The sequence below is a fragment of the Mus musculus genome, chromosome X, assembly GCF_000001635.26.
Source record: "Mus musculus strain C57BL/6J chromosome X, GRCm38.p6 C57BL/6J".
NCBI classification, from domain to species: Eukaryota; Metazoa; Chordata; class Mammalia; order Rodentia; family Muridae; genus Mus; species Mus musculus.
Window position 1 is genome coordinate 100681943 of NC_000086.7, and position 14051 is coordinate 100695993.

General features: G+C 39.4%; 1 protein-coding gene and 1 long non-coding RNA gene across 5 annotated transcripts in view; one reads left to right on the forward strand and one right to left on the reverse strand.

Moving 5' to 3' along the window:
* Positions 1–14051, forward strand: part of Kif4 (kinesin family member 4) — a 101207-nt gene that overhangs the window by 55878 nt on the left and 31278 nt on the right. For 3 of the 4 annotated variants that reach the window (NM_008446.2, XM_006527855.4, XM_011247528.3), the window contains 3 exons: positions 7116–7172; positions 8572–8757; positions 12929–13032. In NM_008446.2, coding sequence (NP_032472.2) covers positions 7116–7172; positions 8572–8757; positions 12929–13032 — 347 coding nt within the window. Of the gene's footprint in view, positions 1–3290; positions 6707–7115; positions 7173–8571; positions 8758–12928; positions 13033–14051 lie in introns of those variants that run through there. The other variant, XM_017318397.2, reaches the window with a different exon arrangement.
* Positions 1–14051, reverse strand: part of Gm52438 — a 64660-nt gene that overhangs the window by 17434 nt on the left and 33175 nt on the right. The gene's annotated exons all lie outside the window — the stretch shown is intronic.

Below are 14051 nucleotides of genomic sequence, written 5' to 3' on the forward strand. Positions count from 1 at the left end.
CCACACTTTGGTCTTCCTTCTTCTTGAGTTTCATGTGTTTTGCAACTCTTATCTTGTATCTTGGGTATTCTAAGTTTCTGGGCTAATATCCACTTATCAGTGAGTACATATCATGTGAGTTCTTTTGTGATTGGGTTACCTCACTCAGGATGATACATTCCAGGTCCATCCATTTGCCTAGGAATTTCATAAATTCATTCTTTTTAATAGCTGAGTAGTACTCCATTGTGTAAATGTACCACATTTTCTGTAACCATTCCTCTTTTGAGGGACATCTGGGTTCTTTCCAGCTTCTAGCTATTATAAATAAGGCTACTATGAACATAGTGGAGCATGTGTCCTTATTACAAGTTGGAACATCTTCTGGGTATATGCCCAGGAGAGGTATTGCGGGATCCTCCGGTAGTACTATGTCCAATTTTCTGAGAAAACTCCAGACTGATTTCCAGAGTGGTTGTACAAGCTTGCAATTCCACCAACAATGGAGGGGTGTTCCTCTTTCTCCACATCCTCGCCAGCATCTGCTGTCACCTGAATTTTTGATCTTAGCCATTCTGACTGGTGTGAGATGGAATCTCAGGGTTGTTTTGATTTGCATTTCCCTGATGATTAAGGATGCTGAACATTTTTTCAGGTGCTTCTCAGCCATTCGGTATTCCTCAGGTGAGAATTCTTTCTTTAGCTCTGAGCCCCATTTTTTAATGGGTTATTTGATTTTCTGGAATCCACCTTCTTGAGTACTTTATATATATTGGATATTAGTCCCCTATCTGATTTAGGATAGGTAAAGATCCTTTCCCAATCTGTTGGTGGCCTTTTTGTCTTACTGACAATGTCTTTTGCCTTACAGAAGCTTTGTAATTTTATGAGGTCCCATTTATCGATTCTTGATCTTACAGCACCAGCCATTGCTGTTCTATTCAGGAACTTTTCCCCTGTGCCCATATCTTAGAGGCTTTTCCCCACTTTCTCCTCTATAAGTTTCAGTGTCTCTGGTTTTATGTGGAGTTCCGTGATCCACTTAGATTTGACCTTAGTACAAGGAGATAGGAATGGATCAATTTGCATTCTTTCCACATGATAACTGCCAGTTGTGCCAGCACCATTTGTTGAAAATGCTGTCTTTTTTCCACTGGATGGTTTTAGCCTTGAATTCTTAATCTTTCCAAGACTTTTATCATAAATGGGTGTTGGATTTTGTCAAATGCTTTCTCAGCATCTAAGGAGAGTTTGTTTATATAGTGGATTACGTTGATAGAATTCTGTATATTAAACCATCCCTGCATCCCTGGAATGAAACCTACTTGGTCAGGATAGATGATTGTTTTGATGTGTTCTTGGATTTGGTTAGCGAGAATTTTATTGAGTATTTTTGCATCGATAGTCATAAAGGAAATTGGTCTGAAGTTCTCTATCTTTGATGGGTCTTTCTGTAGTTTAGGTATCAGAGTAATTGTGGCTTCATAGAATGAATTGGGTAGAGTAGCTTCTTCTATGTTGTGGAATAGTTAGAGAAGAACTGGAATTAGATCTTCTTTGAAAGTCTGATAGAACTCTACACTAAACCCATCTGGTTCTGGGCTTTTTTTGGTTGGGAGACAATTAATGACTGCTTCTATTTCTTTAGGGGATATAGGATTGTTTAGATCGTTAACTTGATCCTGGTTTAACTTTGGTACCTGGTATCTGTCTAGAAATTTGTCCATTTCATCCAGGTTTTCCAGTTTTGTTGAGTATAGCCTTTTGTAGTAGGATCTGATGGTGTTTTGGATTTCTTCAGGATCAGTTGTTATGTCTCCCTTTTCATTTCTGATTTTGTTAATTAGGATGCTGTTCCTGTGCCCTCTAGTGAGTCTGGCTAAGGGTTTATCTATCTTGTTGATTTTTTCAAAGAACCAGCTCCTCGATTAGTTGATTCTTTGAATAGTTCTACTTGTTTCTACTTGGTTGATTTCACCCCTGAGTTTGATTATTTCCTGCTGTCTACTCCTTTTGGGTGAATTTGCTTCCTTTTGTTCTAGAGCTTTTAGGTGTGCTGTCAAGCTGCTAATGTGTGCTCTCTCTAGTTTCTTTTTGGAGGCACTCAGAGCTGTGAGTTTTCATCTTAGAAATGCTTTCATTGTGTCCCATAAGTTTGGGTATGTTGTGGCTTCATTTTCATTAAACTCTAAAAAGTCTTTAATTTCTTTCTTTATTCCTTCCTTGACCAAGGTATCATTGAGTAGAGTGTTGTTCAGTTTCCATGTGAATGTTGGCTTTCTATTATTTATGTTGTTATTGAAGATCAGCCTTAGTCCATGGTGATCTGATTGGATGCATGGGACAATTTCAATATTTTTGTATCTGTTGAGGCCTGTTTTGTGACCAATTATATGGTCAATTTTGGAGAAGGTACCATGAGGTGCTGAGAAGAAGGTATATCCTTTTGTTTTAAGATAAAATGTTCTGTAGATATCTGTTAAATCCATTTGTTTCATTACTTCTGTTAGTTTCACTGTGTCCCTGTTTAGTTTCTGTTTCCACGATCTGTCCATTGCCGAAAGTGGGGTGTTGAAGTCTCCCACTATTATTGTGTGAGGTGCAATGTGTGCTTTGAGCTTTACTAAAGTTTCTTTAATGAATGTGGCTGCCCTTGCATTTTGAGCATAGATATTCAGAATTGAGAGTTCCTCTTGGAAGATTTTACCTTTTATGAGTATGAAGTGCCCCTCCTTGTCTTTTTTGATAACTTTGGGTTGGAAGTCGATTTTATTTGATATTAGAATGGCTACTCCAGCTTGTTTCTTCAGACCATTTGCTTGGAAAATTGTTTTCCAGCCTTTCATTCTGAGGTAGTGTCTGTCTTTTTCCCTGAGATAGGTTTCCTGTAAGCAGCAGAATGTTGGGTCCTGTTTGTGTAGCCAGTCTGTTAGTCTATGTCTTTTTATTGGGGAATTGAGTCCATTGATATTAAGAGATTTTAAGGGAAAGTAATTGTTGCATCCTATTATTTTTGTTGTTAGAGTTGGCATTCTGTTCTTGAGGCTGTCTTCTTTTAGGTTTGTTGAAGGATTACTTTCTTGCTTTTTTTTAGGGCTTAGTTTCAAATTGAAGCTTTATAAGGTGAAAAGAGGTGTGCGTGCATGCATGTGTGATGTCCTTGTGTTTTGACTCATGTAGCACTTTGTCGTTAATTGCTTTGAAACTTTCGGTTGTTCCAGGTTTCACGTTCCTTCTTTGGGAACATATTGATGTAATCCCTTTCTGGAAGTTGTCTAACTATTTTTAAGACTTTATTGAGATTTTATGGGTGTAGCTTCTGCAGTTCTTAGCAGGTACAGCCTCACAGCAAACTTCCTGATCCTGTCTCTTATGAGCTTTCCACACCCTGTTCCATGGTATTCCCTGAGCCTTCCATGCAAGAGTGTTTTGTAGATGAATCTGTTGGCACTGACTGGCCTCTGCAACTCTACAATTCCATGGGCTGTGGTTTTCTATAATGGTATCTGTCTGTTACAAAGAGAAGTTTTCCTTGAAGAGAGTTAAGAAAAACCCAGGGGGCATCAACCCTACCCAAAGAACTATAGTTAGCTAAGGGATGCTGAGAGTGGGAGAAATAGTCTTCCCCAGGGAAGAGCACACCAATTGGTTATCCAACACCAAATGGTCAGTCTTGAAACCATATATATATATGAGTAACATGCAGACTGAGCAGGTTATATATAGGAATATATATGTGTATACATATATGCATGCAACAATAATTGGTGAAAAAAGAGACTATACATTTAAGAGTGAGAAAGGGGGATTATGTGGGAGGGTTTGAAAGAAGGAAATGGAAAAGATAAATGGTATATTTTTACAATAATTTCAAAATAAAAGAAAAAGAATTTACTGAGTTTATCCTAATATTTGTGAGGCAGAGGCAGTTGGATCTCAGTGAGGTTGAGGCCAGCCTGGTCTACATATCAAGTTCCAAGCCACCCAAGGCTACATAGTGAGACTTTGTCTCAATTGGTTTTTTTTTTTTATTCAAGAGCTAGAGAGTTGGGCCAGCAGTTAAAAGTACTCATTGCTCTTGGAAAGGATCCAGGATTGGTTCCAGTTCTAGGAGAGCCAATGACTTTTCCTGGCTTCTGCTGGCACCAGGAATGCATGTACAGGCAAACACATACAATAAAGGTAAATACATCTTTAAAATTAATTCACTCAAACCTTATGGTTTAAGATCGCTGGCATAAATGGTGATAAAAGTTTGGAAAAGGCAAGGACTGAAGAAAAGGGACCCCGGGACCTTTACAGCATCTATCTTAACCTTTTGTTACATTTGCAAATAAACATTTCTTGAGGCAAAGGGTGTGCCTCCAAAAGCAAAGAACAATTAAAGTTTAGAAAATGGTGTAAGATTTTATATAATGACTAGCACAAAGAATATTACCACCACCTCTAATTCTGCTTAAATATATCTGAAACATCATATATAAGAAAACCTTGTGAGTTGCCCCAAAATTATGATGATGTAAGGTCCAAAAAAAGTGTACTAGAGCCAAAATTTACAACCTTTGAAAATAAGGGCTCAGGGGAGCAGTGTTTGTGGCCACGGTGACTTTGGAGGATTTTATACTTCTCATTTCTGAGCTCTGAGATCATGAAGGCTGAAGGAATACAGTAAACCATCCTCACTGAAGATCTGGCAATATAGCTTCTGCCCTGGTGTGCCTGCAGGCAGCTCTGTTAGTGGTGACTGTCTCAGAGGAACTCTGTAGAATTGCTGTCTGCCACTAAAATGCATTTGGCATACACAGTTGAGAGAGTGCTAAAGATTGTCACAGGCTGATAAAGTTCTTGGCTTCCATCCACCATCATCGTTAAGCAGAGTAAATCCTGTTCCCCAAGGCTCCTGCTGGACGCTTGAATCACGGTTTTCCTTCTCTATTGTCTGAAGGTCCTCCCAGTTACTTACTTTTTAAAATACACAATGTATCCCCATGGCTTTTATTAGGGCTCACAACAGTAAAAGCAAAGTGTTTCAAATATAAGTACATGTGCCCTTCATTCGGAATTAAAATTATTTTTATTTTAAGTGACAGGTGAACACCCCATTTTCAGTTATGAAAGCCGCCATTGTTCCTGGACTTTCCTCCTGGGGCTTTACGTACCAAGCTGTACCCTTAAATTACAATTCAAACAAACTTTTTTGCTGCAGTAACCTGTGAGGAAATTCAGGCAGTCATTTCTGTTCCTGCAGAATCAAGTACTATTTTTATTTTTGTCTATGTCCCCTCCTCTAAAACAGAGTTCACAAAAAGTATTTTGCAAGCCCTTTCCAAGCACAGACTTCATTTTGGAAGGCTCTGCTGTTTAGTGTAAACAAAGTACCCTGCTTTTGATCCCATGACCTTGAGTTAATAGTACTTTTTACTTAAAAGAGGTTCTAAGTTACAGCCTTAGATTGGGCAAAGAAGAGGAGAGAAAGGATGGTTAGACTGAAATACATCCCATTGCTACATATTTATACACTTGGGATTGTGAAACCAGAATCAGTCTATGATGATAAAGCGCGTCACCATAGCCAGAAGCTGGAATGTTGGCACTGTAAAATTCCACTGGGCCAAAAGCCATATAGTTTGATCTTGACCCTCTTTTAGGTGCCAGGAAAAGTCTTTAGGCTGAATGTGTTGTTGACTGTTGTAATCCTAGATCTTGGGACATAGGGGAAGGAGGACAGAGAGTTTGAGAGTAGCTACGTTGAGTCCCAGGCGCCTGAGCTACATTACAAGTGGCCGTTTCAAAAGGGAGTAGGGGTGGGAAAAGAAGACAGTGTTAAAAGCCCTTATAATCTATGATAGCTATGTAAATAAATATGCTGAAATTTGAACATGGGAGAGAAGAAAGGGTAATCATTAGGCAATCCTAGATTGGTGTTCCATTTTTAAAGGACTTAGTGTGCCCTACACGTGGAGACTTGCCAGTGCTGTACATAAGGATGAGAGTGTGGAAACACTGCTGCTCCCTGTGAGGTTCTCTTTGATCCTCACTGGCTAGAGACTTCAGAGCAGAACAAGGGAAATGTTTTACAAATAGCACTCATGAAAGGACCCATCTCCTGACCTTTAAGATACCAAGATTGCAACAGCTATGTGTTGTTTCACACGACTGATACAGATGCTGCCGGTTTTACCTCTAAATTCCTTCATTGTGATTAAGCCAACGAGTCTTTCACCTCTGAACTCCTTTACCACATGACTTCCCAAGAACAACCCTTTGTTTCTAAGGTTTCTGAATCACTGGTGCAGAAGCAGTGATGTATATGTTACAGTGCCAAGTAGTGCGTAAACTTCAGTGATGAGAACAGCCTGCTCAGAGGATCATCTGGAAACAGATTTCTCTTAATAAGTAGTTTTCGGTTACCTTCCTAGGTGTTTGTTCCAGTGTCCAAAAGGCTTAGCCATTCTCTAGGAGGGGACTTAGCCTCCTAAGGTGCTTATTTGCTCTTTTCCTCTCCTACGCTCTCCCCGCAGTACCTTCATATGTGAGGAGCAGAGGTCATAGGACATTTGTGTGACTTGATGAGAAGATGTTTGTCCCTGGCATACTCATTAGGACATTGATTTCCTTGTGGAATGAGAGCTTCCCATCTTGACTGGCTGTAAAACAGTCAATACCAGCGATTGATTCCACCCACTTTCCCGATGTGCTGCGGTTCTTTTATGTTTGGTTTTTGATGGTATGTCTACAGGGAGTGACTGGGCTTGTACATCGATGGAGAGACTCAGTGAGAGAAGCATAAAGCTAAAGTGCAGCCATCTATGAAATGGATTCAATTTTGACCTGTTAGGATGGTTAAATGTTTCAGTGATCTTTGACTTCTTACCACGAGACCTTACTGTTTCCCTCAGAGACTACATAATCACCCTTTTGAAAAAAAAGACTCTTGAGGGGTGGGAGATGGAGACACACAAAACTGTTAGGGTATCTGTGACTATAAAACCTGTTCAGGACCATAAATGACTTCTGTGTATACTTCTAAAATAACAACTTTTAAAATCAAATAACAAGTATAAAATATTTTGTAAATTTCACTTTGGTATTTTTTTCCCTAAATCAAAACTTTTTGTGTGTGTGTGTGTCTACAGGATGAAGCTGCTGCTTGCATGACTGCAACCATTGATACTGCAGGGGAAGCAGACACTGTAAGTAATTGACCCCCTTCTGTGGAACCTGGGACTCTCCCTGCTGATCCTGTGCTTCCTCTAATTGATCAGTCATTCAACTCTGGAGAGGACCTGTGATCAGTACCATTATTCATAGAATCCTCTAGAAATCCTGAAAGCTTTCAAAGAAATCTCAGTTTCATAATACTTCAGGCAAGGATGGGCTGTGTTTCTAACTGGTAATGAACGCTGAGACTCCTCAGCAGCATCGCGTTTCATGTCTCAGTCTGACTTGCTTACTTTCTATTAGGTGCTAGTTCTACATCAGTTACCCAATAAGTTAAAACAAGGAAAGGAACAAGTTAGGTAATGATGACAAAGTCAGAAAGCATTGCAGGAGAATGCTTTCTGAATGTGCTGTGCTATGGACGGGGCGACCATAGGCTAAAAGAAAAGGAGGAAAGTGTTTTGAGTGTTCACAGATCACAGGGATAGCTAAGGTGCATCTGCTTTGACTGAAGGTCACACAATAAGGGAAAAAAATGAAGGGTTAGGCAGTGGTTTGCTTGAAGCCGCCTTTTACCCTGAAACAAGTGAGTATTAGGAGTTTTCTTATCCTGAATGAAGCAAGGTAGGAGATAAAGTAGGTAATAAAAGTCAGCTGTGTCAGAATAAATGACTCTTCATTTCCAAAGTGACATTTCCAGTGTCCTCTCCTCTTTAGGGGCCTCTTGGGATGAAAGGAGAGTAAGGATTGTTTGTCAGATTAGTATAGGGGAGAGCAAGGAAACTTGTGCATATTAGAGAGAATTCTAAGAGCAAGAGAATAAGCTCCATAGTTCATTTCACCTGTTTTAGCCAATAGTATAGAAGAAGAAGCCACAGTAGTAAAAGAACACGATATTGCTGATGGAAAAACAGCTCTGGGGAATGAAGTAGTACCTAAGGAACTCCAGCTTCTTGCTTCTCTTACAAATGTGTATAGGGGGTGGGCAGATTTATTAGAATGATTTATATATAGGCTGTGGTCCAACTAATCTAATAACAGTTGCCTATATACGTTAAGGTTCAAGCATCCAGTAGTTGGTTAGTTCACAAGGCTGGATGTCTCATCTAGTCTTCAGTATATCCCAGAATCCTGAGGAAGTAGACTCTAATGTCAAGGAAGGAATGGCCTTGCTAGCGAGGACAAGAGCCAGCAGGCAAAGACAGCAAGCTTCCTTCTTTCATGTCCTTTATATAGGCTTCCAGCAGAGGGCGGGACCCATTTCATTTTAGAGGTGGGTCTTCCCACTTTAAATGATCCAGTTAAGCCCCACCCCCCAAAAAAAATCCTTCACAGGTGTGCCCAGTGATTTTTAGGTTTTAGTTAATTCCAGACGTAGTCAAATTGGCAAGCAAGAGTAGCTGTCACAACATCATTATCTCTCTTTTTCAGCAAGTGCAAAGCAGCCCAGATACCAGCAGGTCTTCTGATGTTTTCAGCACTCAGCATGCCCTACGCCAAGCTCAGATGTCCAAGGAGCTGATTGAGTTGAATAAAGCACTTGCACTGAAGGAAGCCCTAGCTAAGAAGATGACTCAGAATGACAACCAACTCCAGCCCATTCAGTTCCAGTACCAGGTAAAGTGTCTTCTGTTTTCTAGGTCAGCAGTTGGTCCTGTGTCCCATCATGGGCTGATGGGAAGCAGACATGCACAGCACTTTTGGTAATGAAAACATAAGTGTTCCCCATTGTCTGTTTCCAGTGTTGCTCTAAAGAAGTACATGGTGACCTTAAGTTTTCTCCCTCTGGCGACTTGGGATTTTTTTTTTTCTGTCCCCATTTCTTCTCACAATGCTAGGCTTGTTATATTTTCTTAGCTACTGTCACTTCCCTCCAGTTTCTTTCTTCAGAGCCCTTAATCAGAACCTGGATTTCTGGAGTTCAGTCTGCTTCAGCACCTTGCCACCTCTCTCCTGTTTCCTAAACCCTTGTCCTTGTATTCTACTCTCTAGATTTCCTTCCCCTTCCAGTGACTACTTTTATTTGCTTACTAATTCCTAAGGTCTCTTTGATGCTCTGAATTGTTCTTGCTGTAGAAAGCTTTTTATGGCTGCAGTGTTTGTATCAAAGGCTAGGAATTACAGCTTATCAAAGCTTTATTCTTCCTGCTTTGCCTCGTTTCTCCACATTTTCTTTGTTTGGTATGTTTCATCCTCTCTTTTGCTTAAGATGCTTTCTGGTGATGTTTGGCTCTCTGTACAAATATAAGAGAGGGGGGAACTAAAAGCCACTAGGAAGTTTCCCATGCACAGATTCTCCTGGGTTCCTTATTTACCCTACAGAACTCCTCTCTTCTCTGCCTGGAGCTGTGTGGGCAGTGTGGTGGAAAGCTGCGGTCTCTCTGCTCACACAGGATGTTATTTCATACATGACAGCAGCATGACCCTCGTGTCTTCGTTAGCTGGATCTGGTTTGGCCATCCAGCCTGAAAGTTCCATCACTACAGAAAGGCAGCTTTTACTCTTCCTGGCTTTCCAAGATACAAGCTAGCTTGTTGCTGGTTGGTGTTCATCCAGTAGGAACCATAGTTTAACTTTTTCCACTCTGGAAGGCAGTCACTGTTTCTCTTTTCCCAGAGGCTGTTGATATGTCTTCAATACTGACTGCCTACTCTTCATGCTTGTTAATGTACACAACTTTTTGTGTCATTCTAGTAGGATTACAGGTTAAATATGTAGGTCAGTTACCTCTGTTTTCAAGGCATACAGTGCAGCCTTTTCAGGTCAATGCGTTTTGACTTTTCCAGGATCAATAACAGATTACTACAAAGTCTCTCTTCTTGTTTTTGTTTGTTTGTTTAGGTTGTTTGTTTGTTTTTACTTATTCACTTTACATCTCACTCACTGCCCCTCTCCCAGTCCCTTCTCCTCTGAGTAGCTGGGGGCCCCCTGGGTATCCTCCCACTCTTACACTTCAAGTCTCCATGAGGCTAGGCCCATCCTCTCCCACTGCTTTGTCTGCCTTGTCTAGTCTCTCTTCTTATACTACCCAGAAACGGGAAACAAGTTCCTCCAGAGTTTTTCCTACTCTATAAGGAAGTGTAAATAATGAGGTGTACCTGTTGATACAATAATAATAGCTAGTCTTTTCCCTCTAAGAACCAAGAAAATAGACATTTAATAAAAAGTAATACCTTTGAATCACATGGAAATCACCAGCTATCTAAGAAATATTGTCCGTTTTCCAGTTTTTTAAAAAACACTTGCATATGTGTGAATCGCTACGCTCTTGCAGAGGTCAGAAGAGCACTTCGTGGGCTGGTTCTTTCTCTTCACATGGCTTTCATATATAGCAAGGGCTGTCATCTAGTGAACCAGCTTAAGTCCAGTCCAAGGTTTTCATTTCTAAGCAGTATTTCCCTTCTATGGTGTGTGTGTGTGTGTGTGTGTGTGTGTGTGTGTGTGTGTGTGTGAGTGTGTAAGTTAAATACGTAATGTATACATATGTAAATAGGGAAATATCTGGAAGATAAAAAGCTAAGCTTCCTTCTGAAAAGACGAGGCTAGATGTTGGCAGGGCTGAGGCAATCAATGTGCTTTATCTTCTATACGGGCTACTTGGATTATTTTTTATAGGAAGAGTCATGATTAACTATAAATGCATACCCATGTATTTTTTATTTTCTTTTATTACCAACCAGTTTAAATATGCAGGGTAATTATGAAGCAATGCTATTGACTTCTATTGGTTATGCTTGGCCTGATGTTTAGAAAACAGCTCTAGCAAGTTTAGAAATCTTCTCAGTACAGCACCAACCTGCCTTTGCTGCTTTCTGCCTATCCTGTCCTGATCCTGAACCTTCGTGTAACTCAGGTGCTCAACCACTCATTTAGTCAATTTTCTTTGGTTTTGGTTATGAGGATGAGCTAGAATCTGGCCAATGGGATATTTTTTTATACCATAGAAAATATATCTAAAGTCATCACCTAAATTCATGTAGAACTGTGGTTGCTCTTGAATTGGTAAGTTTGAAAGTTCTAAAATAAGAATACTGATGGCTGAAGCTACAGTTCAGTTGGTAGCATGCTTACTTAGCATGAATGAAACCCCAGGGTTGATCCCTGGCACCAGATAAACCAACTGGGTTCGGTAGCTTGAAATCCTAGCACTTTGAGGCAGAGACCGGAAGAGCAGAAGTTCAAGGTCAGCCTCAGCTACATAGGGAATTAATTCAAGGCCAGAAGAAACCTTGCCTCAAACAAACAAACAAACAAACAAAAAACCAAAAAAAACAAGTTTATATAGCTCTTTAAGATTATAAAATGTCCTTACCATTTAATCCTGTTTTATCTTCTTAGCACCTATATGAAGTAATATTAGTGTAGAAAATATTGGTTTTTCACTTGTTTTTGAGATGGCTCTTGCTATATTGTCCAGTCTTGCCTCCAATTTCTGGGCTCACATGCTTCTCCTGCCTCCTCCTTCTGAGTAGCTAGGGCTTGAAGCATGCACCAGTATACCTGGCTCATGTTATTTATAGAGGTAGAGAAACTTGAGAGAACCCAACATGATTTCTAAATCTAATAATTCACTAGAAAGACTCAAAAGACTCAACAAATACTCATACCCACAGTTAAGATTTATTATGGAAAGGGAACAAAGTAAAATCAGGAAGGAGAAAAAAGCCCATACCCCAACATGAGCTTCCAAAAATCCTCTCCCAGTGGAGTCACACAGAAGTTTTTTTTCTTCCATTTATGTAATTATATTTGAAATACTCTTTACCAGGACTGAAACCCCCTGACCCTAGGAATCCAGGGGTCAGTCATATAGGCTTTCTTTGTCTAGTGCATACCATAATTATATACCCCCTGAAAGAAGCCAGGCATTCTGGGTTAAATTGCAGTATTTACATAGTTTAATCATAAGTGAGCCACTGTTATCAGACAAGGAATGGCTCTACCAAAATCAGAATTTCCAGGCACAAGCAAAGAGCCAATCTTGCAAGGAGCCCTTTTTTATTCATAGTGGTCTTAGAACTACTATATTAATTCTTTCAGCATAGAAACTAGGGATAAAAGGAGTTTTCTCTGATATGCTTTGTATTATAGTTAATATTCAAATCCAGGCCTTTGAACTTCAAGTCCAAATATATATTGCTATCACACAACTTTATTCTCCATCAAGTCAAAAAGAAATCTTTTTAGTATACAATTGATATGATAAAATTTAATTCATAAAGCCAGATGTGGTTCCCTGTAACCTTAGCCCTTAGGAAGCTAAAGCATAAGCATAGCAAAGAGCCCAGCCTGTATAGTAAGATTCTGTTTGTTTAAACAAAAAGGAAGAGGGGGCTGGTGAGATGGCTCAGTGGGTAAGAGCACCCGACTGCTCTTCCGAAGGTCTGAAGTTCAAATCCCAGCAACCACATGGTGGCTCAAAACCACCTGTAATGAGATCTGACTCCCTCTTCTGGAGTGTCTGAAGACAGCTACAGTGTACTTATATATAATAAATAAATAAATAAATAAATAAATAAATAAATAAATCTTTTTTTTAAAAAAGGAAGAGAACAAAGGAAGGAAAGGGGGGAAGAAGGAAAAATAAATTAATAAAAGTAATTCAAGGTCATATACAACTTTAATCCAACTTTGCAAGTTTCAGGCCAGCCAGAACTATATAATGAGACCATGTGTCAATATAATAATAATAATAAATTATTTATGGTTGCTAGAGACAGAATGTTGATGGAATTATCTTCCTGTTCTATATAATCTTTTCTTTTTCTCTGACCTGTAATGTTTCTAGGATAATATTAAAAATCTAGAATCAGAAGTCCTCAGTCTACAGAGGGAAAAAGAAGAACTGGTTCTTGAACTTCAAACAGCAAAGAAGGATGCCAACCAAGCCAAGTAAGAATAAAGTCAATAAACACTAACTAGTCCCCTGCCATATGGAAGATGATTTTGAGAGACTAGAGAAATAGAACACCCATTCACTGCCCATAAACAATTTTAACATAGTAGATAAGGGAAAGAAACATAGATACAAGAAAAATTAAATAATTGAGACTTTACCCTTTTAAAACTTCTGTTTAATTATGGTGGGGAGCAATATGTGCACATGGAGGCCGGAATGGTACAGGGTCCCCTGACAATGGAGTTACAAGTGGTTGTGACCTCAGGTCATCTGCAAGAACAGCATGTACTCTCCAGTCCTGTGCCATCTCTTCAGCCCCAGTAAAATAGCATCTCAGGAGGTCAAGAACACAGTGCTATAATATGGCAAACAACTAGTGCTCAAATCACTCTTAGCAGTCACTAAGAATTACGTTAAGAGTAAGTGAAATTTAGAGTTCACAGACAGGCTGTGATCAAGGAAGGCTTTATAAAAAGTTAAATGAAAGCTGACATTTGCAAAATAATGTCTAGACCTCCTAGACAATTTCTGTGCCCTGGCTTGTGAATATTATTAATGCTCAAGCTAATAATTAAAAATCAATGTAACCATCCCTTGATTAGGGCTATATCCCTTGAATATAACTAAGACAATCAGAAGCCCCCTCCTTTAGACTTCTATCTTAGAAGGAGCCTAGTTTGCTCTTAGGATTATTTTTGTTTTCTACTGAATCTAACCCTTATGCTCTTCAGAGTGATGTTAAATGTTCTGTCTTCAACTTGCATCATCACAATTATTCCTTACAACTAATGGAAAATGGCTTCTTTTGGGCACTGAGTGGTGGGAGAAAGTATATTTGAAGCTTCTTATTGTTGTACATATTCAAAACTATGTTTGTTGCTTTACTCTGATATGAAGCTCTCATCAGTGAGATAATTTTGATTGCGTGGGTTATGATCATTGTTTTAAAGGTGGCTGTATATCAAGGTTACATATTTTAGAATAAGCCATTTCGTTCCTATCACACTTGTTT